The sequence below is a fragment of the Takifugu flavidus genome, chromosome 3 (assembly GCF_003711565.1).
Source record: "Takifugu flavidus isolate HTHZ2018 chromosome 3, ASM371156v2, whole genome shotgun sequence".
NCBI classification, from domain to species: Eukaryota; Metazoa; Chordata; class Actinopteri; order Tetraodontiformes; family Tetraodontidae; genus Takifugu; species Takifugu flavidus.
In genome coordinates, this window is record NC_079522.1 from 5,787,242 (window position 1) to 5,814,279 (window position 27,038).

The 27,038-nt window shown below is 47.9% G+C and overlaps 1 protein-coding gene across 1 annotated transcript; it reads right to left on the reverse strand.

Moving 5' to 3' along the window:
• Positions 1 to 203: 203 nt before the first annotated feature.
• LOC130522575 (phosphofurin acidic cluster sorting protein 1) lies at positions 204 to 26,630 on the reverse strand. The gene is made up of 24 exons (XM_057027095.1): positions 26,120 to 26,630; positions 11,128 to 11,215; positions 10,581 to 10,670; positions 9,933 to 10,058; positions 8,372 to 8,516; positions 8,202 to 8,293; positions 8,039 to 8,116; positions 7,568 to 7,627; positions 7,086 to 7,246; positions 6,648 to 6,741; positions 6,389 to 6,472; positions 5,968 to 6,089; positions 5,666 to 5,801; positions 5,329 to 5,433; positions 5,123 to 5,229; positions 4,800 to 4,954; positions 4,605 to 4,715; positions 4,432 to 4,534; positions 4,320 to 4,362; positions 4,189 to 4,231; positions 3,969 to 4,110; positions 3,652 to 3,890; positions 3,453 to 3,572; positions 204 to 3,370 (listed from the first exon to the last, which is right to left on the reverse strand). Exons 1-24 carry the CDS (start codon positions 26,272 to 26,274, stop codon positions 3,252 to 3,254), a joined length of 2,718 nt encoding a protein of 905 aa, XP_056883075.1. The 5' UTR covers positions 26,275 to 26,630; the 3' UTR covers positions 204 to 3,251.
• Between the last annotated feature and the right edge of the window lie 408 nt (positions 26,631 to 27,038).

A 27,038-nucleotide genomic window follows, 5' to 3' on the forward strand; every position in this document is an offset into this window, starting at 1 on the left:
TTGGCGACTACGATAGCGAGTAGCTTTTCAGGGACAACTGAAGCAAGTTTTACTGCCGTATGGAAAATATCTCTCTCGACCCGCTGACACTCTTTGAACTTTGAGGCCTCGCGAAGGCAGAAACTCAGTTTGACCTGCACAGTAAAGCATTTTTAAAATATAAATACGTCAAAATAGGTTAAAAATGCACATGGAAGACAGAGTTACAAATCATGGGTGTTTTATTTTAAAAAAACGAAACAATAAACACTTTCACTTTTCATCTCATATCTGATCAACACGTGTAATCATGAAAAAGGAGTACTAAAAAAACATGTCAAACTAAGAAAAACAAAACAAGATAACGATTATCCGATATCTACAAGCACTATAGTTTATTAATAATTATTGTTATAGGCAAAGGCAACGAAAGCTGGAGACTGCTGCTGAAGAAACGATGGCATGTGCAAAATATCCTCCACAAGCTTAAGAAACTCTGGTCAGAGCAGAAATTGAACGTCTTGTGGAAGAAGAATCTGTCATTAGAGGAAAAGTGGTGAGAAAAGACACTGTAGATCACTGACAGATTATTGATGGGACAGTTTCTAATCTAACAAGGACAGAGGTACCACTGTTACACCTTCACAACCACGCACAGGTACAGAGGTACAGGTACAAAACACACAGGGACGAGTTCAAGACACACGGAACAATCAGCTGTTTCACGGAGAACAACGTCGGAAATTAAAAGAACAAAAAAACTGGGTTTGGTTCCTCCAAATGGTGAAATGACAACAGCACGAGGGTCATTAGCATTTTTTTGGTCAACAATATGCCACCAATCCATCTCAACATTATGTTAGTTGGGGTTTTTTTTACAAAGTAGTTTTGGCAGTGGTAGTTTTTTTAATGCCTCTTTTTTTTAGTAAAATATAACCAGGTCCAGGTGACCATTACACCACAACATCACACAATGGAAAAGTTAGCTCAAATTTGCATCCCTGTATTATTTTGGCTAAAGATGAAAAGGCAAATTTTGAACTAGTAGATGAAGCTTTTCATTCCAAAATGTTAATTTGGAAGATTTTTTTGTACTTAAACTGTTCATATGAACTGTAATAGTAACAGTAATGTGAACTGTTAATATGTTAGTTGCTAAAAGCAGTTGTTTAAAGTTGTTTAACAGATATGCTGCTATCCTTAAACTGCTCAGAACATTGGCAGATTTGGAAAATCGGGATATCGTTTTTAAAATTTCTGCTGTTGCATATTTGATTTGACAGCATTTCCAGCCACAGAAAGAACCAGGAACCTTTGGCTGAACCTTTGCTATAATAGGAACTGTGGTGGCACACTTCTCGACATTTCTGATTCACTGATTACGGCAGTTTTCAGATCCGGTTATGTACGATGCAGTTGAATTTTCAATTCAATAGTTCTGCGCAACAAAGCAGCAGAAACACAGGGTTTATGCAAGGCTATGCCATCAGGATTTGAATTAAGTTCCTGCTACGCCACAATGTGGTGGGAAGTGGCACCTCGACCAGCTTTTCCTCAAAAAAAATAAATATATGCTTTTATGTAAATGATCATTTAGGAGCAAGAGCCAAATTTTGGGATGCAGACGACGACCTGCTGTGCACCAACCCTCAAAGCTGTCACTCACTCAGTCTTTGGCTCTCAGGTGTGGTCGAGCTGTAGTTTTTTCCACCTTTAAGCATTTGTAACATTAAAAAAAACCAAACAGACATCGCTGATAGTTACCAGACGATTACATACGATACCGACACAAACCTAAACATACATGTAAACTAAATGTAATACATTCAAATATTTGATATGTACTTAGCGCCGACGGTGAAAGACAAGCTGTTAAGCAAACACAGGGCGAGTAAACATCACTGTGAAGCCTCCTGATGTCACAACGGTAACACTGTCATATCAAATCTAATTTCAAACAAACCAAAAAGTACACAAACATTGGCGTTAACACTATAGAAAGAAAACTTTGCTAATACTTTGTTGGAGATAGCATTGTTAAAACTACTTTGCGAATATTCCACGGATGCCGATACCGGTACATTCTTAAGCTTCGCGCTGAGTCGCGCCGCAAAAGTGGGTTTAAAGATTTTATGTTCAGCGTCATGGAAACACACAAATCGTCGTGAAACCACGGCTACCACAGATTTAATCACCTAATCTGATAAAGGTCCATTCCCAACACAGCTGCGTCACGGTAGAAAAATTAGTCCTATTTAGTGATTTTATTTTATAACATTTATTTCAACACACACACACACACACACACACACACACACACACACACACACACACACACACTCACGTCACCAGACGCTCACTAATCACCTCACACACCACAGCAAGTAGCCGACCTGTACTGAAATAACTCAAAATGGGATTAAATGCAGGTTATCAAGAAGAGAATTGCCAAAAAAAAAAGATTTAACTGGCAAGATTGTGCTTATTGCAGCTGATGAAGTCCCATTTTTGTCAGACAGAACCGGACGCGTACCGTTAAGTGCATAGCGAAAAAGAAGATAAGGAAACCTGCATATTACATTAGCTCCTGTCCTGAAATGCTGGAACCCTTTCACCAAAACATACACTACGGCCTCACGAAACGAGAAGGTTTAACCATTTCTAACGAGATCTAGTTGAATAAGAAGACACTTTTGCTTTATACATAATTCTATATGCTTTTTTCCTAACACGCACTCTATTAAGACTTCATTTGGTACAAAAAGAGTTTTCTTTTAAATCAAACGGAAGCCCTTGAAATTAATAAACGATTGAATGGGGTTTGCACGGAGGAGAGACTCCTCACATGCGTTTTGTGAGCGCTGCAGCCCCGGTGCACGATGGTCTTTATTGGGACTTGCAGCGAAGCGGCACGTGAGCGCTGGATCCTGTGAAACATGCACGTGTTGAGAGCTTGAAATCAGTGAGCATGCTAATGCATTCCATAGAACGGAAACATAAACGGCAGTTAGCTAATAATCTTGTGCTGTTGGCCCCTCTGGCAACACACACACACACACATGAACACGCACGTACACGCACTGTACATTCACATGTGCATGCACACACACGGCACACACACTGAAAGGGGCCTTTAAAGTGACTTGTTACGGCGCCACGGCGCCTCTTCCTCCTCCTCTACCTGCGGCCGTCGCCGGCAGACAACCCAAAGAAGTCTGGCTGCTTCTGGAAAACGGGCGGTTCAGGAACGTCGAAGGACCCGAGGAAGGCCCCTAGGTGGGGGGCTTGCTGTATCCGAAGAGTCCCACGGGCAGGTACTTGACGTGGGTGGGCCACTGAGCGGCCAGCTGGAAGAACTTGACGTCGTTCCACTCCACGCCGTCGATGGACACTGGAGGGAGGAGGAGAAGCACGGTGAAGAACAGTGATGAGAGGCACGGAGGCGCCGGGCCCACCCGCTCGCCTGGCTCTACCTTTCAGGATGGTCTGCTGCTGTTTGGCGGAGCAGATGAGCCGGCTGATGCCTTCGATGACCTGGCTCTTGGAGTCCACCTCCTTCTCCTTCAGTTTCTTTCCCAGGAAAATGGTGGGAACTGGAGACAGAAGGATAGAGCCACCAAATTTAAGGCCAAATCCATCACTTCCTCTCAAGATTGCTAATCAACCACTGACCTTTCTTGTTCTTCTCCTTGGTGACCACGGTCATGGCCATGGTGCTGACCTGTGCCTGTGGATCGCTGCTGCCCCCACCTGGCAGCCTGCTGACCTGCAGTGAGCGGAAGGTACTTTTCAGCGTGTTCTTACAGCCCGTGTCGCGCCGCTCGCCCTCCTTCCGCTTCTCGGCAAGAGAGGCCAGCCAGTAATCCACCTGCAGGCCGATGGCGTCCATGCCGTGAGACATGCTGGGACTCCTTAATGTGAATTGAGAACATTAATTAAGCCTCAATATAAAGAAGCACTCCTAATCCGTTGTGGTTCAGTCTTCCCACCCCTGTGCTGTGAGGACGCTGCCCATGGACGGAGACGACGGGGGCGTGGCCGCCTCTTTGATGGCCCCTGTAGGTGAGCCGTGGGAGGGGGGAGACGTGGAGGGGACGGCCAAGCTCACGGCCACGCCGTCTTCTGGATCTCCTGGAGAGAAAAGGAGGCCAGGTCCTCAGTAGAGAGTATAAACACGGCCGCCTGTGTGTTTTAAACCTCTGTCCTCACCTGCGGGAGAGTGTCCAGACTCGATCAGTCCCACCTTCACCACCTGCAAGAGAGGAGACACCAGAAATGACCCCCCCCGGTTAAGATTTTCACCCACTCGTGTCGACTTGAGTAGAAAAGTCACATCTCACCCCGATGAAGGGGATGAACTTCTGATAGGAGTCTTCATCACGCCTGGAGAGAGCAGAGCATTAGAGAAGGCACACACGTGGCGAGCACGGGCGCCATTCCTGGCGTACTCACGTCCTGTGTTTGCAGGTGAGCATGGCCTCGGCGACGGGCAGCTGGTGCGTTACCGTGGCTCCGCTGATGTACTGAGAGATCCTGGCTGCCACGTCCAGCTGATCTGGAGGTGGGACGAGCGTCAAAATGCTTTCCGGTCCTCACATTTGCCATTTTCTCCTGCTCTGCGTTACCTGTCTGCGGCGGCTCGGAACGCCCGAACACCTCCCTCCAAGCGCTGTCCAGGAAGGAAGAACTGTAGCGGTTGTCGAGCGAGCCGAGGTGCTTGGCGACGGGATGAGAGCCTGACGGGGACGGGGACGGGGACAGTCAGCGGGGAGCAGAGTCGTGGATTTGAGCGCTCATGTGGCAAACGGCTACGTTCTTACCCAGGGGTACGACCAGGAAGCGCATGTGGTTGAGCCAGTCGGAGGTTTTGTTGGCCAGCTGTGTGACAAAGAACTGCAGGATGGCCCCGAGGTAGCTCTGAGTGCCCACCACCGCCACCTTCACCGCCCGGGGCATCGAGGCGTTACAGTTGCAGCTGAAAGCACCGCCGGGAGTTAGCGAACGCAGCCAAAATATTCAAAACAAACACTGAAGAGAGCCCAGAGAGTTGGCAAAGCAACGCTCCCGGGAATGGAAATAGATCTGAGAAATCTCAAAAATGCGTGTGCGTGTGTGTGTGTGTGTGTGTGTGTGTTAAACTCACAATTTCTGGATGCGAGTGAGCACGGCCGACAGCACGGCCTGGATTTCAGCTGTGGAACACGTGCAGACCACCGGGTGTCTGTGCATCTGCAGCTGCTCTCCAACATACTGCGAACATATGCAGGATTTTAGAGAAGGGTTCTCTCTCTCTCACACACACACACACACACACACACAACACACACACACACGCTCACACACACTCACCTGGCCCTGCCAATCGGTACCGTTCACCAGTATCAGGCTCTCCGGAAGGGCCGCGTCCGACAGCAGAATCTGGTTCAGCTGGTCGTACACCACCTTCCTCAGCAGCTACACACACACACACACACACACACACACACACACTTGTAAACTGCATGACAGCATCCTATTTTACTCAAATGAGTCATCAGCACATACATAATTCATTCCTGAGCTCTCGTCAGAATGAATTCTTTATTTTTGGGAACGTAATGAAATGAGTGAGTGTGGAGTGGTTTTCAGATGTGGGGTTAAAACAAAGCCACGTCTGGGGACGGGAGCATGGAGACGGGGGGCTCACCGGCGCGCTGTGGCCCAGCTCTGGGGATCTTTCGGAGTCCGAGCTGTTGGTGCGCTCGCTCAGAGGCTTGGACAGCTGCCGCTCCTTCATGGGCGTGCTGACGCGCTTCTGTCGGGGGGTGTGGCCGCCGTCCAACCTTAATCAGACGAGGTGACATAAAACAGCAGCAGTCTCGCCCCGTACCTCCATTCCATTCAGAAATCTTTTTCATTTTCTTGCATAAACTATGTGCACCCATTACGATCCCCAAAACAGCAATAAATACTGTTGTTTCTCTGTGTTATTTTTGTGCTGTTGGTTACCGTGGTGATGGCATAGCCTGGGTTTCGCTTTTGCTGCTCTTCAGGGGGGTACGGGGTTTCTCTGCCACTGATACCGTGATGCAGGGGCCCACCTCGGCAAACAGCTCCTGATCTGTGAGCTCCTGAGCGCGCACGCACGCACACACACACACACACACACACAACCCTATTTGAGTCTTTTTCTTACATAAATCATACAGCAGCAACAAGACTGAAGAAAGACTCTGACACAAGCTCAATCCTCTCTCCTTTACACACAGATGAGTCTGGACTTCTATGTCTGTGAGGACTTTTACTGGCGTAATGCTTTCTTCAGGCCTTTAAACCAAACAAAAACCAAGATGGACCAAAATTTCCCCACTCTCCTAGCAAGATGTGTATATTTGGGCACGTACAACCAAAAACACAGAACTAGTCATACCAGCGTGTCGGTCTCGGACAAGGCCTCCTCCAGGTTGCGACTGCGTGACGGTTTCATCTTCTCTAATGGAGGTTGCTCCCCCTGCTGGAAGGATCAGGAAGCAGCAGTCAGGCTATTGTCTATCGACGATCAGGATTAAGTTGGGCAAAAAAAAATATTATAAAATGTCAAGATGTCTCCATTCATTCAAAAACTAAACAGAAAACCTAAGAAAAAACCCAAGAAGATGGACAAACGTTACCAGCGGCAATCGTCTTACCGGGCTGAAGGTATCTCGGCCTAAACTGCCTTTGCTGTTCAGGCTGCCGATCTCTGTCTGTGAGCTTGACTGGGACATTCCCTCAAAGAATGGCCTGATTGAAGAGAGGCAGGAAAAACCCCAACATGAAAATTTATAGCCCTCTAATAGCCTGTGTGAGCATTCCTGAGCGAACTGAAAGCAATAAAAAGGAATGTTTGAGGAACTAAATTATTTATATTTGGTATGGTGATGCTTTTGTTCTCTGTCCTCTGCATCTTTAAACAACCTACTGGAGATGGCATTTTACAACCATTTTTACCTCTGGTTCATGTACATGTTATATTAATGGTGCAGTGCACCACTATTATCACTAGGGGGCACCATTTATTCCTACACTTGAAGTGCAGACGTATGAAACATCAATTGGAGCACAAAGTGACGAGTCTCTTCTCCTACCTCAGCTTGGGTTTGGGTGTGCTGAGGATGCTGTCTGTCTCCTCCATTTCCGGCCCGCTGTCGCTGGGGTTGTACATCTCCAGGCTGTCATACAACTCGTCCAGGTCTTCCTCCACCTCCTGGATCTGCTCTCTTGACACGTGCTCCAGGCCGAAGCCCACCTGAGCGAAGTACGGGTGGAAGAGGTGACCAACGCAGTAATCGCTCGGCTTTGATTAGTTCTGTTTACAGGCTCGCTATCGTTAATGGCAATCTCATCTTTCTGAGTGAATCAGGCTGGGAAAGGCAAACGGGAAACTAACTGACTAACAGCGATCAAATGCAGGCACGTTTCAGCGGAACCGCTGCAAAAGCACGCGGGCCCGTGCACGACGGCGGGTCTTTTTAATACGCCGCTACTTGTCTCAGTTGTCTCTCACGTTCCTCCCACATGCTTCTGTGGCGCTGCACGTCAAAAACACTCTGGAGAAAACTGGCCGTACCTCGTCGGTGACTTTGAACCGCTTCAGCAGGGCGACAAACTTCTGCTTGATGTTGGGTTGCTGCAGACGGGAAGAGGAGGGCGAGAAAAAAGGCGAGACGGCATGAGTCTCTCGGGAGAAACGTGGAGAAAAATGAAATGATAATTCCAGGTCGGTGTCAGATACGGTCAGAGAAAGAAGTTTGAAAATATCTCCTAGTTTCCTTTAAAAAAATAATCACATTTACTCTTAATAATCTGGTCAGAATGGGTTATTTTGCATGCGCGTGTCCTGTGCTGCAGCTACACCCGGCATCGAACACATTGTCTGTGGGAGCTCCCGGAGACGTGGTACAGTCGTTGAAATTTACATATCTAGACTCGGGCTGAGAAAATGGATTTTTAGCTAAAAGTGGGGGAGGGGTAGAGAAGGGGTTAAGTGAGGTGAGGAAAAGTGGCAGAAAAACGGGAGAGAAGGACGGACTGGGGCTACCCTGGTGATGGCGGCGTTGGAGGGAATCTTCCGCCTGGGCTTCTTCTTCCTGACCTCCTCGTCTTCATCATACAGATACTGCACGAGGGAGAGGAGGCGTCTTACTTTGATGTAAAAAAAAAAATCGCTGTCTGAGATATTAAGGTGCTAATCAAGGGCTTACTTGTCCGTGGATGGGGTCGTCACTGCCCTCCTGCTCTGAGGAGTAGCTCTCTTCCTCCTCCTCCGAGTAGTTGTCGATGTCTGGAGAGCGATCTGGAGACATCAGAGGACACACACTGACAGGCTGAAACAGAGGAGGACGAGAGAGAGGGACGACCAACGAGCGCTCACCGGACATCTTTGCTTTGGGTCCCTCGTGGTCGATGGGCTGGCTAGAGAGAGAGTAGACGCGGATCTCGGCAACGGGCAGGGAGGCGTCCTTCAGCTGACTGTGGAGCCCCAGCACCTGAGCCCCTTCGCTGGGGTGCTGCATCACCTGAAACCAAGATGTCCGACAGGTGATGAGTAGCAACGACACGTCTCGAGGAGTGACGTGCAGCCTGCCTGAGCCATCTGAATGGCTCGTTAGCGAATAAAAACTGCTCACTTTGCCAGCCTTGGGTCAGATTTATCCTACGCTGAGCAGTAGCGAGAGCTTTAGACTATATTGTTTATGTTAACATATACAGTGCAGAGTCTGAGACCACCTCAGGCTTTTCCGGGTGTGGTGAAATGTGGGAAAAGTGTTAGGCGGAATTGACTGAGTAGAGATGGTTGCTGCTTCGCTGAAGATTTACTTGTGTCCTTTTGTCCTTTTGTCAAGCACCTCGCAGCGGATGCCGTAGCCAAGAAGCTCGGTCAAAGATGGAGAAAAGGCACTTCTGCAAATTTGTGGTCATGTGATCTATTCGGCCCCCCCACCATGTCCTTTCCCCATAATGAAAAGGGATGATTTGTGGATTAATGTCTTGTTTGACATGTTTTATCCACAAATGCACGCACACGCGGGCGTCAATGGAGGTCATTTCTTTAATTAAGCCCCTTATTGGGAGATGGAGAATGCAGGGAGCCTTTGGCAGCACAGGATAATGCTTCATTTGGGAGGTGATTTATGTTGAACGCAGGACCAAAGATGCTTGGATTGAGTTTAGCTGAAGGTTAAATGAATCAGTGTGTCATGAATGAAAGTTGCCAAGTGATACAACAGGGCTGCGCTCGATTTAATCTGCATGCTATTAAGCGAGAGATAATTCTGCTGAACTAAGATTAGACTGAACCAGAAGCGGAGGTGGCCCGTTCTGGGACACGAGCCCGTGACCGGTGCTTTGTTAGGTCAATGCTGAGGATCGGCTGGGACGTTTGTCTGGCCGAAGGGGACGAGAGTCAACTGACACAACAACTCGCAGCTGACGTGACCCCGGACGGGCGGATCGCCCTCCAGCTGCTGCTGAAGCTAGAGAACGTCCCCATCAGGGGCATTCAAGCAGATCAGCCTGTGTGCCAAACTTTAACTACTCTGCAAGCACACCTCAACCGTCCACTTTTCCTTTCTCCTATTCCAACTCACAACATTCACATCAGGCAAAAACCTTTTCCTTGTTTTGCAAATATCCAAACAAAAAACATCTCTATCGACAGTAAGTGACAGTCAATTAGCCTGTGTGGTTGCATCAGTAAACAGGGCCTGAACAGTGAGTCATATTTTGCTGCAAATTTTAAATATAAACACCTGCTGGGGTAGATAACCGGGAACCATTATTGTACACTTGCATTGTTGTGTGCTGCAGCTGTACTTTAGCACTACGGCTAAAGGGACCATTTTATTATCAGGATACACAGTTCGCGGCCAAACTTGCATTGTCAAAATATGATAAGATGCAACGTCTGTAAGGAGCGAAACACAGATCTGTACCTCGGCCATGTTGATGAGTCCCAGCGCCAGTGTCTTGTAGCCCAGGATGGTCCGGTTTTTGTACCGCTTCCTCCGCTGCAGCATGATCTGGAGCTTGTTGGCGTCCCGCTTCAGGAAGTGCGGGTACTGCAGGTGGAAAAGACGCACGTCAGCGTGCAACGGGAGGCAGACTGGGAGGACTGATAATGAGGCGGAATCTGACAGGTCTGTGGGCACCACTTAAAGCTCACACCTGCCGTTCGCAACATTCCAAAGTGTCAAACCACTTTGTCATAGCGGGCACACCCCATAACCCATCATTAACAAGCTCGATGAACACGCCAATGAAATATCTCATGTCACCATTTTGTGCCTAACAGTCACACTGCCGCCCAACTGAGACCGACGTGTGTCTGCTTGCATGTACAGAAGTGTAAACACACGCTCATCTTTATTCCTGCGACACATCCCTCTGCAGGGAAAACTAACGGGACCTAAATATGGATCAAACGTTGGGCGCGTTGGAATGCACTGGGATTGTTTCTGGACAGCTGGTGCAGGACAGGCTGCCAATACCCAGCTGTGCTACTTAGAATAATGATGATGATGAAAAATGTAAATTTATTCTGATTGAAAGGCAGCTGGGCCTCGCTGAACCTTGACCTTTACCTGCAGGGAGAAGGTGAGCTGTAGGTCAGTCTCTGTCAACCCCGCTGATGACAGCAGGATCTCGTTGGAGCGCAGGATCCGCTTAGAACCCTGAGGGGACAGAAGGAGGAGGGACAGAGAGGGAGAAAAAACACAAAAGTCACAAGTGGAGGAGTATAAAGATTACCGCTGATGCGACTCTGCCGTCTCCAGCAGAGTCGAGCCGACGAGGTCTCATCAGCCTCATGCTGGGAGAGAAGAGATGGAGAAGAGGAGGAGGAAAGAGACTGACAGGAGGTGTCGGGGTGGGTGAAGAAGATGGGGATGGTGAGGCAAGAAAAGGAGCCAAGAGACAGAAACTGGGAGCGGAGCCATGGCATTAAAGAGCAATCAAGACGCAGTTCCGTATATCATTTATCAATTAGTTGGCAGCAGCATGCAGGTGAGCACGTTCATCAGCCCGAGAGATTTCAAGAAAATGGAAATTCATTAAAGGCATTTAGGCAACATTAAAGCCGGGATGCAGGTGGTGGAAAAGGGCAGCCCAGTTTTTGTGATTCCGTCCGACCTGGAGTTTGACGGCGATGACCACCGAGGTCAGATCTTTGTCCAGCTCCTTCAGCATGATCAGCTTCTTCAGGGTCAGGTTGAACAGCCTGAAGAGAAACAGAAAGAAAAATGTTGTAGCTTATGTACAAGATGTGACTGTGCATCCAACCCATGAACCTCACACACAAGACCAAACAACACAGCTCCATTCTTTTATCCTTTGAATTTCATGCTCTCTGAACTGGGACTTAAAAATATCTGCCTGACTACACAATTCCTTAGATCACAGCGTGTGAGGGGTCTTGAGCAACAGAAAGGCCAAGACAGCAGGGATCAGCTGGGCAGCCAGGGGTCAATCTGTTCAATAATTCATCTCCAAGGCTTCAGAAAACAGACTAAACCACTAAAATAGACCTGCAGGGCTGTCTGAGGAGGAGGGGGCAACACGCACACTGACACACACAGACACACACGGTATAAAACAAAGAAGGTGGAAGATTACATCAAGCACACAGGAAAAAAGAGGCAGAGTCAGACAGTATGACAACGGATCACAAAGAGAGACAAGATTAGAAAAAGACAGAACAAAGACAGACGTTGAAGACACAAAAGCGGGCATCGAAGGAGATGAGACAAGAATATTCAGCCGGGACGGAGACGTGGAAGACAGAGGCCGGCAAAGTGAGCTATATAGCGACAGATTTTTAATGCGGCAGTAAAAAAGTGCCCCTTCCAGTGGAAAATAAAGTGGCTGAAGTCACGCAGATGGGTCACAAATCAGCTCAATCAGCTTGTCATCGGGACGAGAGAGACTGGCGGCTCCAACATGATTTGGACAGGAAATAAAACCACGCACTTCAACTTCTGAGCAAAAATGTAATGAAACTCCAAAGATCAAAAGGGGACGGTCTGAAAGGACCCTCTCACTTCATTTCATTTCTATCAGCAGTGAAAGTGGGCAGACGGCTGTGGCGCTCAGCGACGGATGGCGAGAGCCTTTGTGCTCGCTCCCGAGGCTTTCAGAGAGTCCGGTACAGACTGAACGTATCGATGAAAACAGATCGATTAGTCCCCCGTTTCAGGGTCCGGCTAAGTGCAGCTTCTGCTTACGGCTGCTGAGTCGAGGTGCAGAGCGGGCCGACTGCCAGGGGGCACATTTGGACCGAGCTTCGGGAAAAGGGGGGGGGTTGAACTTTCAGAATGCTGCGACTAGTCTGGCCTTGACTTCTTGTGCAATTATCAATCACGTAGCTGATGAGCTTGTAAATGTTTACTGCACCATAGGGACCTTCGTCACTAAACAGCATCTGTGCTAGCGAGGATGCGGCACTGACGGCGTCAGAAATGTGAGAAGCTCTCGGATCGCTGCAGCTGTGAGATGTATCCGAGCGACTTAATCAGCTGCTCTAGTTGCACGACGCCGGGCAGCGCTGAAATTTCCCTCGAGATAATCTTACATGTAGGGCCAACTGCTGCCTAACACAAGGGTCGGCGGGGTTTTTTCGCCTTTCCATTTTTCGCTTTACTACTTTAACGTGAAAAGGCCTGAAGGGGTGTCCGAGTTGTCCTAATTGCAATCGAGGGCACCAGCTGTCCCAAAAGGACTATAGGTTAGCAGCCAGCAAAGCAGCTAATACAAAGACGACGACACTAGCTTAAATACGAGCAGCCATAGCGACACACGAACTGCAGTCTGTGTGTGGTAAAGGCCGAAAATATTATTTTCTACAATCAGGACAGCCATTGTCTCAACGTGGCAGAAAAGAAAGGGAACATCTGTGGGATTGCCATGAACAATGACATCATAGCGCCCCCTCCTTTTGGAATCATTCCAGGACGCTTATCTTGTCGGAAAATTGCCGCTGGACCCGGGTTGAGACAATTGGCTAAATGCTGGAAAAGCAGCTCGAGCCTTGAATGACAGGTGGAGAAATGTCACCACCTCCTAGACAGCATGTTGCTACGCCTCAGAGTTCACTACGGTTGTATCCACCGGCCTGCTGAGGGGGAGGACATGTTATTGAGGTTTGAACAAATAAGTATTTAAGGTGCAGTAAATGGACACCAAAAAGCTTTGTCATTGACTGTGTGGTCGTCTTTTACCCCCCCCATCCTGACAGAATCAAATAAACTGGGAGACGAGGTTTACCAGATCAGCGGAGCAGCTCATCTCGTTCCATGTGTTTAACACTGCGTCATCGGCAAAGAGAGGAACGCTAATGCTACATACAGCATCCAGGCATGGCACAGAATGTGTAGATCAACATCCAATAGATAAATAACTGATGGCATTGGTGCCAGACAAAAGACTAGCAACAATAGTGATGGTAAAATATTGATATTTACATATATATGAGCCATTTCAAAAGAATTTAATGTCACAGGATATTACTAATTTACAAGAAAAACCGTACACAAACAGCGTGCGGACAGAAATGAGCTGTTTGTGCATTCTCAGTGGGTTCCTGAGAGCATCCATTTGTCACAGCTTCTATAGGTCAAACTGTAGAAGACCTTCCTGTCTGATTTACCAACACTAAATGAATGTTTAATGTCCCTCCGGATGATGACGCCTCACGTCTTCCTGGCAGTCCCTGCAACTTCTGTTTATCTAATGAGGGACGTGGATGGACGGAGGTGGCCGGCAGACGGAGGCGGATGACGGTAAGATAACGCCGGTGGGACGATTGACCTCCAACCTTTCCAGATGACAAATGCGTCCTGGTTCCGTGAATTGCATTTCCATCACCAGCGCCTTTAACTTTCCTTACGTTGTGATTAGCAGAGCTAAAATGTGTCGCAAACCAAAAAGGCAGGCGGATTAGCATATTTCCTCCCAGTCAATTATAATAAAGACGATAGCGCCAAGCAAGTAATCCATTTAATATAGATGAGAAACTCGAGCACGGAGATGCGCTTCGGAGGGATTTGAGAGAAACAAGTGCGCTGAGCTGTTGCGCACGGAGATACCTGTGGCTGTAAGGGGGTGGCGCTGAATGTGGTTCCCTTGACAACGGATTGTCTGAGTTTAACCTTGCTATGTCATACAAGCCTGACAACACGGTAAAGACACGAGCCGGTGCTAAAAACAGTCCTTCTCTCAACCTTCAAACAGCATCTTCTCAGCATCTTAATCTCGACCCCCCCCCCCCCCCAGAGCCTTTTTTCCCCTTCTTCCACCCTTCCTCTCAGCCAACATCATTTGTCATCCTGTCATTTTCCATCCCACTCCCCTCTTTGTCTTTTTGCCTCCCTCCGACGGTCATCAATGCCGTCTTGACATCTCGGCGCCGTCATTCATTGCATAACAGCAACTCTCCATCCTTTCAGCAGAGGCTCCGCCCACCGTCCTCTTTTAAATGGCCTCTCCTCCCTTCACAAATTGTGATCAACATCATCTGTATGAGTCGTGTCCTCCTACTTTAATCTTCCAAACCCATAAAAATCATTCCAAGGAGACTCGGAATGATAATGATTACATTGATAATGACTCAGGTTTTCTTCCTTACAAGTAAAAGAAGACGAATCAGCCATATTAAGTAATTCCTGTTGGACACGCACGCACAAACGCGCACGCTCGCAATCCCCAAAACTGTGATCCAACTCAAACTTCAGACTTTGATCGTCGGCTCAAAGCGGCTTAAATTCTCACACCAGACAACCTTATCAGCGCCGCGCACGCGTACCTAAAATAAACAGCGGAGCACAAAAGACAAACAGGCTAATGTAAATTAACATTGGAAAAGATGTCAGCAGGGGAGGACGATCATCGTGCAGTCGGAGCAGCGCGAGACAGAGGAATAACAGGAGGGAAAGGAGGTGTAGCAATGTAATCATGTGAAAACTGCAAGCGGCAAAAATAACAAGCATTTGGTTCCTCGGGGTCTTAAAATAGCCCTCGGCTGAGTGGAAACAGCCTTGCAAAGATGTCAACAGTTTAGCTTCGTCGAGTCTTTGAGCTCTCGACTTTCATTTGTACAAAAGAGTGAGTGGGGAGCAAAAACAGAGTGAGAAATAAACATGTAAATATATGATATGGAGGCAAACAGGTGTATCTCTATTAATGCTTAAAAATGTTTACAGCAGCATTAAATATAGGTTTAATTAAATGAAATGACCGCGATGTTGACGGGATCTTGTGCTTGTAATTGCATTCCATAGGCTGTGTTGATGTAATTGACTGGCTCGTTTTCAAGGTCACGTTAGCTCAATAATCCCCAGATATTCCCCAGCTCGGCGAGCCGAACACCTGAGGTCGGGCTGATTCGCTGTGAAATCACCTCGGTAGGAACGCCGCCCGCCTGCGGAGCCTAGTGACTCATGTCGCTCTGCAGTCCGTGTCCCTCTTGGCCTCAGCCAATGGGCTGCTGGACAGGGTGGCCTTTTCAGCAACAGAGATGTGGGGGGGGGATCGGGTATTATAAAAAATTGCGTCTTGGAATGGGCCTGGAGCAAGACTCAGAACTAGAACACTTTGAGTGATTTCTCTGTGTATAAGCTACACCCCTCCTAACCCGGTGTTACACTTGATCAGCATGCTGGTCACATCGGCAGTGAGGCGGAGGCTCGCTCCTTCATCAGCCACAGTGGCGCAGCGCACTAACGCTTAACAGACTGGCACTAGAGAGGGCAGAACTCCACAGCTGTGTTTGCAATGATGCATGAAAGGTAGTTCTGTACGTGGGAGTGCATGCATTTAATTTATTTATTATTGTTTAACCATTTACATCGAATCAAAAGCTACTCATTAGCTACTCTATTCTATTAGCATTGACTCGACTTGCTTTAGCATGTAGCGTGACTCAGATCTGCCCTCTGACTTGACTTGAGCTCAGACTTAGACTGGCCTACATTTTCGAGAGAGAGAGAGGGACAGAGAGAGAGAGAGAGCGACATGTATAGTGGGAATGTATAGTTCGCTTTTAGTGTGATGGATTCCGCCTTAACGCGAGACAATCACACGCAAACACAATTGTTATAGTTGGCATATAAACCAAGCAAGTAAATTACAGGTAGTAACAACTAAAAATAAATCTCTTGGCAGCAGTGATTTCTGCCTCGACTCTGCTCGACCAGGTTGACATTTGCTTTTTGTTGGTTGAGGATTTATTGGTGACGGCAGCGTTTTGTTGATGGCCAATAAGCAGAGAAGCTGAGCGACCCTCGGAAGGGTCGGCGCACGTCTCCGTTGTCTTGTGACTCCAAACAAAGTTCGGAAACATCGACAAAAGCAAATATCAATCCGGGTGGGAGGCTTTGCTTTTAATGCCGTGTGAGTCATCCAGTTAGGAGATGATGGGATTCATCTGAGGAGCACAAACAGCAGATATTTTTGTTTATGACTCATTTCCGATGCCGAGTCAGGACCTGCCGCGACTGCTAAACCACATCTAAAAGAGCAGCAGGAGAGAGGAGCCGCCGCGACGCTAAAATCCTGTAGTTTTAATACAGCGCGTATCGATTGGTGCCGCATCCCTCCATTGAGTTTAAGGGACCCGGAGTCAGTCCGTTGGGGTCGGTTTGAGAGAAAACATCCACAAATGCGCTAAATCTTTGCCTCCGTCCAGCAGAATTTAATAAATATACCATCTGGATCTGCTTTTGTCACCGAGGAGCACAGAAAAGCTTTGAGAGGGTGTTGACAGCATGTGAGCAAAAACACCCTTTCATTTATTTTCTGTCCAAGCGTGTCTTTGTCCTCCCGTCAGCGCGCAGCCGTCTCCGACTCTTGTCACGTCCATGTCTGCGCGGGAAATAACAAAAAGGCCTGGAATGCAAAATTCACCTTGACATTCGGGGCGCACCTCGAAAAAATAACAGACCAACACAACGTTAAAATGCTTCATCAGCTAATGGGTTTGGGAGACGCCATCCCGTCGCCATCCCCTCTCTGCTGGAATACTTCAGCACAGTCTGATGATTACGGTATACAGTCGTCACAAGTGTCAGAGGCTGCGGCTGTACGCTGAGCTCCTGTATGACACACGGATGCTGGGAGTTTGGCTGCAGGCCCGCTGTCCACCGCTGTCCCTCAACAACACCCTGGAATGCGCTTCTCCTCCTCCAGCCCTTCCGTCTGTCCGAGATAGCACCTTTGTTTTCCAGCCTCCTCTGCAGATTCCATCAGAATAGAAGCGCTCTTACGTCCCTCTTTGTTTTCAGTTTGACCTGGTCCATCTATGCTGACCTCCATCCTTCCCCAGCTCAGGAACTGAGCTCATTTCATCTTATTCCGTTTCAAATTGGCCCTTGTTCCCTCGCTCACATCGGTCTTAATTTCAGATTGCGCGTCTGAAAAATGCCTCCATAAATATAAGACCATAAATTGCTCCAACAAATTTACATAGATATCTTTTCCCTGTGCTTTTTTAGTAAACAATGCAGCCTTAGATTGGCCTGGGTTGTGGCTTTGTAGTAAAATATGCATTACATGAATAAGTAGAACACTTTGCAGTCTGGCATCTCATTTAACATTCAGTTTCAATGACCAAGTTCTTCCTGTCCTCCTTCAACATGTACAGTACAGTCCGCAATAAGAAAGTGGAAGGCTCCAGATGCAGCTTAGAAAAATGGATTTTCTCCAGGTTACATTAACTGTTTAGCCTACGTGCATGTCATTCCTGGAATTCCTGGAAAGCTTGCAACGAGCTGCTAAGCAGCTCTCTCTGATCTGCATTTTTTCCACATTCGCGAGGTGAGACATCATCGCAGTCGGAGCATTTTCTGTCATTTTCATCCAGCAAGCTGGTGGATTGTTAACAGACTGACAGCAGAAGAGAAAAGCAGAACTGAATTTGCCTATGGGGTTGTGTTGGAAAACATGAGCAGGGTTACGTGACCTCTGACCTCTGTTCTTCCTCTCCCGTGTCTGCCATAACAGCCCCACGCATGTTTGCATTAACGCGCCACAATATGCGTATGTATTTATGCATCGCCGAGTTAGCGAAAGGCCTCGCGTCTGCGTCTCTCTGCTCTGTGACTCATTTAATGAACGCACATCAGATGAGCCGCCATCACAGCTGCAAATATACAGTATATGTCACAACTGTATGCGTTGCCCTGTTGCCCAACTCTTGCCCGCAACCCGGGAGCACTCCGAGCATGTCGCAGCATCCACGTGGGCGGGCGCTTCATGTTTTTGATGCCCTTATACGAAGCCATCTAGTATCAGCGCGTGGGCGGCAGCTGGGTCTATTTTGGAAGGCGTGAGTGTTAACTGCGTGGCATTTGCACGTGTGAGGCTGGCAGCTGATCAAACGCTGAAAGAAACCTAAAGCCGAGGAAGACCAGGGGTCTGCGCAGGAGGGTAAAACAATCGGCCGGCTGGAAAACAATCCTGGGTAATTTGCGACAAAATGATGCTGTGAAGTGATGACAGACAGGAGCGGAAGAGCGGCGTGCAGAAAGGTAAAGAAATGGCAAGCTAATTCCTGGAGATGAATAATATGTGCATACGCTCCCCCCGGGCTAATGTCACCATCTGTACACATTGAGATGTCACTCTGTGCTACATCTGGGGGGGGGGGGGGTGGGGGGGGTAACTCCAAAACAAGGCTGGCTGATCGCATCCGCCGTCTTATCAGCGTCTTACATAACCCTGCGAGCAAACGCTGTGCAGAGGAGACACTGGGGAGAAGTGCTTTGCTCGGCAACGGTGACAATTAGCCGCCTGTGGCACAGGTTCTGGGAAACGGAGCGCCTGAACCATGGAGGGCCTTCAATACATGTCTGAATCGATAACCGGTGGCGAACCTTTTACTGCAACAAACGGTGCAAAACAAGGCTTTGGATGAATCTGCTGGACGGAGTTCCCATTTGGCTAATCGAATTCAGGCTTATATTTGCTCCCTTTGAGGTTTGTGGCACGAAAATCGATGTATCTACAAGAACGGGAGCGCATCACACAGTGGTTTCCATTTTTAAACAACACACAAGTTTTTTTTTTTAAAAAAAAGCCGCTTCAGTATCTCCTGGGTGAACAATTTGCTGACTCAGCTCACTCTAATTCCAAAAAACCCACATACAGATCTTAAGAATGAACAGTTTAGGTTCACTGTAGGTGTCTGAGGAGGACACATATCAACTACAATCAGAATTATATATTCAAAAATGAGAGATATTAAAAGCTGCCTCGGGTTCCTCTCTCTGTCTTCAGGGTCAGGTCAAAGGAGCTGATGCCAATCGACCTTTGACCTTATGAATTCTGCCCAACATTCCACAAATTTCATTCCCTGAGGTAAAAACACAGCTGAAACACAGAGATGGGCTCTAACATACTGAGCTAAATGAAGCCACCATAACAGGCCGTTGAGATATCGAAGGCACGCTGACATACAGATGCTAATTCACGCTAACAGACGCGGCCTCCTTCCTGCCATGACGTCCAGAAATATACGCCTGACCCCAATTTGATTCTAGTCTTCTGAGGAGAACAGAGGGATGAGGAGAAAAACAGGAAAAGAAGAAATAAAGGGATGTTGTGATGGAAATGAAGGAGCGTGTCTGATTCTTCCATCCAGACGACGTCTGTCTCCCGGTGCCCCAGCTGCTCTCCTTTCTGTTGTTCTTTTCTAACAAGCCTTCCTTTTCTTGCCGTCTCCTCCCCCCTTCCTCTTTGTCTCACCCACTGGAACCCATTTTCTCTCCTTCGCCAGCTTGATCCTTCCCTTCAGGCTCTCACCTCGCCCTCACCACCGTCCCTGACTGCATGCAGAGCATCACTTCTCCTGGTGAAGAACCACCACTTCACGTTCTCATCCCCCTCTTCTCCTCGCCCTCTGCGCGTGCATGTTTTTCCCTCTTTAGGCTGAACAGCCATTATGCGATCGCTTAGTTATGCAAAGAAATGCACCACTATAGTAGCTGGAACCCATTTCATCAAAACATTTAAAGTGTGATACCAGGGAAACAGCACGCCACTTCCAAAATCGCTGACATGATCAAAGATGGAGGGCCGGTTCCTTACTTTCCTCTGCTCTCTTCCTCCTTCCACACACTCCTCTTTTCCTGTTTACTTCCTCTTCAGCCTTCAGAATAAGACTGACCTGGCAGTCGGGGGCTGACCTGGAGCTTTCATAGAAATAATACATTACCCAGCTCCCTATCCCACCCTTATCATACCAATGAACTCCCTAACCAGACCTTAACTCTAACCTAAACCTTAAACCCAAGTATGAAGCCTCGACTGGCTAAACTGTCCTCACTTTGCTAGTAGGATGAGTATTTTGTAGCAAATACAAGGACACACACTCTGATAATCGTGACCATGGAGAAACTCAGACCGATCAACTGAAGACTGATCTGACAGCAGTCCTGACAAAGGTCAGGCCGACAACCGGGAATACAGCGTGGTGCTGGGAGTTTTCCTGCTGTGTTTGGTTTTTGGCAACCCGAGATATCAGAGGGATCCCCAGCAAACATCCTGCGAAACCAGGGCAGGAATGCCTGAAAAGGCTCGGTAAATACAAGAAAATTAAGGTGGCATCTGCAACAGTAAAATTTGCAACTTTGCATGGAAAAATAAAGGAAAAATCCGATTTAAATGGCGTAATACCTCGACATTCCCCCAAGATTGGACAGTTTGCTGGTTAATCTGCAGATTGGATCAAACTCTCTCTTTCAGTCCCAGTCAGCAATAAGGAAATAATTTTTGGAGATAGTGTTTTTCTTTCCCTTTAAGCCTAATAAATGAGACCAGACAGCGGCAGGAACATTGATTCTTGAAAATAGCAAGTTATCAGTCATTTGGTCCTGGTTCGTTGACATTTTCCCTTGTAGATAAGAATAAACCACTCAACCTTTATCGTGTCACAAAGGAATGTGCAGCGGACAGGTAAAAATAGCTGATTTGGAAAAAACAAAGGTTTAAACGGTTTTTAAAAAGTGCCACAGCTATTTGTAGCACTTTAGCAGCATCATGACTTCCTGTACCCAGATGATGGCTGAAAATACATCCAAACATTTGCATCTCAGGGCATGCAATGCAAGCGAGAACCCCGATTATGACCTCCAACCCTGAAATTTGCCCAAAGATGTGTCTCTTTCTATTGCCTGCAGCCCCCAAGGCAAGGACATACAGCTGCCTTTCACTCCCAAAGGAGGGCAAAAGCAACCTTTGCACACACACACGCATGTTTACACTCGGCAACAACACAAACGCAGCACTGTTTAAGTCTACTAAGTGTGTTCTCGGCAAAAGGAGAAACGACTAAATGTTGCACTGCCTTCAAGAGTTTGTCTGTTGCGCTTTTCTGGTTTGCACAGTTTTTCACAGCACCGAGTTGATGTTTGGCCACTTCCTCTCATCTACAGCAAAAACATGTGACCTGCAGAGAGACAGACAGAGAGAGAGATAGAGTGTGTGTGTGTGTGTGTGTGTAAGATAAGATTGTGCTTGTGTTGAGCGAAAGTAAAAAACAAAACAAAAAAAAGCATGCTTGCTTGCTGCATGCCTGCATTTCTCTGCACTCCAGAGTAAACAAAGGCTCTGTTGTTTAATAGTGGGTTGGAGGATTCTCCCTTTTGTTATTACAAATATTGTCTGATATAATTCACCCTTCATTAAAGCTTACGGATAAATGAGCCGAGCGCCCGTCTAATCCAGTTTAACGTCAGGTAGGTGGGGAGACGGTGCAACCCGAGCTCTCTGTCCAACACCCTGTCCAAGCAGGAACTGGACCAGGAGACTGCTAACTGATTAGCCTCCTGGTCCAGGATGCGCATGAGATGATCGTTACATGTTCGTATGCTTAACTAGAAAATGGATTCTTAATCGTGTTAATCTTTAGAGCATCGATGGGAAGTAGAATTGGTTCTTTTGGGCCAGATTACTGCAACAGCAAGTTGGTAGAAAGTGGAACTACTTGCAGAAGCAAAACCCTCAGCAAAAACTGAAGATACACGTCAATGATACCTAATCCTTAAACAAAGGCCCCGTGCGGAGGTCAAGCCGTGTTAAGTACTTGGCGACCTTGTGCTAACATGCAGGTGAGACAGTGTCTTTCGCCAGCGGGGGAGGATTACAGACCTGTGCGGTGTTTGGATGGGCGTGATGAGGACATGGAGGATATGGGGGGGGGCATGTCTGAGGAATGTGTGAGAGATCTCAGTGTGTAACAGACACCATCTCACCATCTCCATTAAAGTGTATTTGAACGAACTGAAGACAGAAAACACTGTGTGTGTGTGTGTGTGTGTGTGTGTGTGTGTGTGTGTGTGTGTGTGCGTGTGTGCGTGTACTTAATGTCAAGGTGATAAGTGTTTCCCTTTGCTGGATGCCCTTTTATGTACCAGGATGCCACAACCTGCTTCTTTATAGCATTAGGGGAAACCTGTTTGGACTCTGGTAGAAAGATGGGATTTCTGATGGTGGCGTTTCCCCCACATGTGAGCTCTCAAAAACAGCCACAAGACGCCGCAAAAAAAATAAAACCCTCCAGTCTGCAGCTGATCTGACTCACCACAAATCAGAGTCACTTTCATATTCCTTTCTAAAATGGCGTGAGTGGGTTGACTTCCATCAAGAAAATCCACTCTGGCATTCATTAGAACCTACATTCTTATGCATTCACACACACACACACGCACACACACACACACACACCACGCACGCACACACGCACGCACGCACGCACACACGCACGCACGCACGCACACGCACGCGTGCACACACACATTTTATTTTTTTTATAGTTGCTGCATCCTCTGAGGGCAAGTCTTCACAAGAACGAAACTATCATGTTGACGGGAAGAGAAGACACCAGCTCCCTTCACTCTCCTTGTAGGGGGGGGGGACTTCCGACCCCTCAGGCGACCGCGGACTGATTAGCGTCCTGGTTCGGCCCGGCTGTGCGGAAGAGCAAGCAGACCAGGGGATGGCGGGGGAAGCCGGGGCTTCTTAACGAGCAGCATGACCGTGCGATGGCCCGTTGGCGGTCTCCTCGTTTCTTTCCATTAGCGCTGCTCAGCTGGGGTCTGAGGGCTGGGTGGATAACGTTAAGCCGACACTCGAGGAGTGAGCGCTTTCCCCGCTGCTACGCTGCCCCGCGATTACTGCAAACAAGCCTGTCAAATGCAGGATGCCCGTTTCAGAAAACCTGGCTGTTTTCGCTGATCTTGTTTTATTTTTCCCCACAAATGATCCATTTTCTTAGTGATGTGCTGAGTAAAATGGGGATAAATCCTGATTTACACACAGCACGCAGGAGCACAGATTCTGTCTTCACGTCCGAGCAGCTCACTACATACTGGACTAACTTGTCTTTGCTTCCCACTGGTGGCGTAGAATCCGCGTCAAAGGCTCGCATCCATCTGCGGATACGCGTCACGGGACTTTCCATTGAGAAAGAAAGAAAGAACGAAGAAAGACGGGGAGCTCCGCCGTGAGGCCCATTCCTGGAATACCTCGAAGCTGGAATCTAAACTGTTTGTGGCACCAACACCGTCAGACATCAACAACATTCCTGCTCGCAGCCACAGAAAACACCTGAGAAGAGATAATAGCAGCTCGGTCGGGCCTCTGCAGAAGGGAGGTGAGGCTTGAGAGCAGACACCGTGCTCATCGGTGGAATTAGTCCACTGCCAGACAATGAATATTCCATCCCCGGAGCCGAAGGATGAGAACTGCCAATGCGGAGAGAGGGGATAGGTCTGGGACTTGATGACACAGCAGAAACCGGAGGAGACGGGAGAGACGGAATCTCCCACCACACGCCACAAGAGAGCTGGTTTGGAGCCATGATAAATTCCAGAGAAATGATAAATTCCACCCGCAAACGGGTTGGGAAAGGGCGGCCCATCAGGAGGGGTGGGGCCGGCCTTGGACAACAACGCTTTAAAATCGATGCTGTGATTCAAAACTGCAGAAAAATCATTCGTGACTGCTCTTTAGCAACGACATCTTGCTTAGTCACCGGCTCTTTCCTGTTGCTCAACATTACATGAGAGCTAAAGAGATGCAGACGTGCAGCCAGGCCGCGGCGGACAGTAACGGTTTGTTTTTCAGGTTTGCCAACGTGCCGGGCGCAGCCGACCGAGCTCAAATTGAATGAGCAAATTAAAACAGGTGGCATTTTGGGAGAGTGGCAGACGTTGGAGAGGCAACACCCCTGCTGGGACCTGGAAATTGTGTCCTACGGCGAAAAGCAACACATTCCAGTTCATTTTCCAGTGGCAGAGACGTGGATTAGCCTGTCACCGGCGTTCCCGAAGACCATCCAGCTGCTTGTCTGAAAAAGCCTATTTGAATTTAGATGACAGAGCTTTCTACCAAATCTCCCATTGTCCCCCCCCCCCAGTGTTTTCTGTCTTTTTTCAGCGGGTCTGCCTGCTGAAATCGAAGGTATTTGATCGACCGTGAAGGATAGAGGCGTGCCAACAGAGCGGCCTCACGATTTATTTCAATTACGTCAAGTCGCAGTTTGCCGATTACAGCAATTATCGGTGCGGCAATTATTTCCCCATTAAGAATTTGGGCCCCCCCCCCCCCACTCTGTAGGGACTTGTAAAACAATCTATATTTTAAAATACCCATTAATCAAAATAAAACATGTTTAACCATCTATAGTTTTAAGGATAATTTTCTCTGCAAAACATTTTTGCTTCCAGAGTCTTCAACGTCCACTCGATGGCTCAAAAGTTGTATGGGTATGGGCGTAGCTCCTTAGCCATTAATGTTGCGACGGAAGCTGCGATTCGTTTTTGCCCTTTCGGAGTTTGGAGAATGTTTTGATGCTCTTCTTTGATTGTTCGCCGATTAGCTAACTGGATGGAAACGGGTGAGGTGATGCCCCATATTTGTTGTGTTGCCAAGAAGCATCATTTTTGTTTTACACGCTTTACATAATAAGTAGTTGGGTTGTTTTTTAAGGTCCCTCAGTCGCATTACAAACAATATATTCGGGGGACACGCGTAACTTTTATGTTGTTCTGACCGCTGGCACTTCTTTGGTTCTGTTATTAAATCGACTTGATTTTTAAACACTTCTGAATCGATTATGAGACGTTACGCGTCGCGTCTCGATGAAGCGGGCAAGCCCCTAGTGAGGGGTGCTGAAGAATCTCCAAAACAATGGAGCGCTAAGTAAAATCCAACTCATCTGTTTGTAGCAGAAGAGGTCTGACCTGCGAGTAAAAAGGATCGGAGATAAATACAGCGTATGCAAAAATATAAAAGAACAACTGTTATGTTCCTTCTCTTTAGACTTGCTGCAAAACACATCACCAGAAGAGGTCGTGAATCACATGAGCGGCGTTTTACGGGCCGGTTAACCTTTGACCTTGAACTTAACTCATGACCACGGTTATTACCACAACATCATAAATACAAGAGGGCAGATTAGGGGAGGCAGCAGACGTCCGACGCATGTCATTTTCGGGAAGATGAGACAATTGTGTGTCCTCTTCTGCACAGGCCAGGCGGCTGCAAGGCTTTACCTTCCACCAGACAAAGAAGGCTCGTTCAGTGTCTTTGTTAAGAGACGGCGCTGCAGGTGGGTAAGACGTCTCACCTGCAGTCCTCTGGCTGCATCGCATGCTCAAGCAAACAAAACCAACTCGCATCATAAGCTGTGATGATTCAGCTAAAACCGATTTATTTATTCCTGCACAATTTATGCCTCCGTTATAATAGCACCCCTGCTTCGTTCAGCCTCCGTTAGTTGCAGCTGCCAGCTAAGTGGAAATAAACATTGGTGATGATTCGACAATGAGATTTGACTTTAAATGGACCAGGCGGGCACCAGCTGAGGAAAGGCTGTTTAGACGCATAAATAAACGATAACAGGTCGGCTATAGGGCGCAGGTTGCACATGATAAAGATCCTATTAGAAGCAAAGAAACTAAATGATTCGCATTAAGTCTAAATGCTCATGGCACAGCAGGAACAATCATATGACTTTAAAATGGTTAACTGTGATTGTTTGGCTGTTGAAAACTCCCTGCGAGAACACAGGAACTGGGCTCAAATGCCCGACCACAACCAATCTTTCTTCGCCGCGGCCCCTTTCACATACCTCGGCACACAGCTGGGCGACGAGCGGTCCACCTCCCACGTAGCGTACAGGTTCATGTGGACTGGCCGGTTGGAGGTGATGCTGACCGGCTTTGAGGGCTGCATGTGCGGCGAAGGGACGCCCCCGGTCCGCGGGAGCCCTCCTCGCTCCGACATTCTGGAGGCTGGAGCTTTCAGTCGGGGCTGGTGAGAGGAAACCCCGCAGTCGCCTGGCTTCTCGGTGCCCGTGTTCCTTCTTTTTCGGGTGTCTAAATTTTCGGTCTCCTTTGCGGCACAATGCGTATACCGCTCCCGCGGACAAGACGGGAAAACCGGTCCTTTTACAGCTATTCTCGGTCAGCTAGTGGACACATTTTAGTCGTCAGGGTTCGTCCCCGAAGACGCGCGATGTGTTCCCGCTTCTGTTCCTGTGACTCCCGCTTAACTTTGCTCCTACTCGGTGTGGCGGCGACTGCTCGTCGGTGCAGGAAGCGGAAATTTCTCCGAGCGAAGTCGCACCGCGAGCCGAAAGCAACGAGCAACGCCCCTTCTCGCGACGCGAGGCCCCGGAGCGGAGCTGGCCAATCAGGTGCCGGTCTGATATTACGCGTTTACATTTATGTATATTATGTTTCACAGCATACGAAACTTTACGGTTTAAGGAGCATAGATGAGAAAAGACTATTATGATTATTATTGTTATTACTGCTGTTTTGGTGCTAGTACTAGTAGTGATCATGGTACATTTGTATCGCGTTTTGATGATTTTAAAAGGGGTACTGGTGTTTTGGACAGGGGTCTCCTTAGGAAAACCGGACCCTTGTAAAGTCCTTTGCAGCTTGACAGCTGATAACTAGTGAGGGATGACAAAGAGGAAGAGTTGGGCTGGTATGTGTGGTGGAAACACGTTAATGATGTTACCTGCCCCCAGCAGAGAGAGA

What these genes read in the sequence shown, in the direction of transcription:
- LOC130522575 (XM_057027095.1), bottom strand. Translation starts at nt 26,274, where the DNA reads ATGTCGGAGCGAGGAGGGCTCCCGCGGACCGGGGGCGTCCCTTCGCCG. An exon ending in GGTTCAAAGTCACCGACGAG is followed by an intron (nt 7,247 to 7,567) that starts GTACGGCCAGTT and finishes TACTTCGCTCAG; the next exon opens with GTGGGCTTCGGCCTGGAGCA. An exon ending in AGCGTCCTCACAGCACAGGG is followed by an intron (nt 3,891 to 3,968) that starts GTGGGAAGACTG and finishes ATTCACATTAAG; the next exon opens with GAGTCCCAGCATGTCTCACG.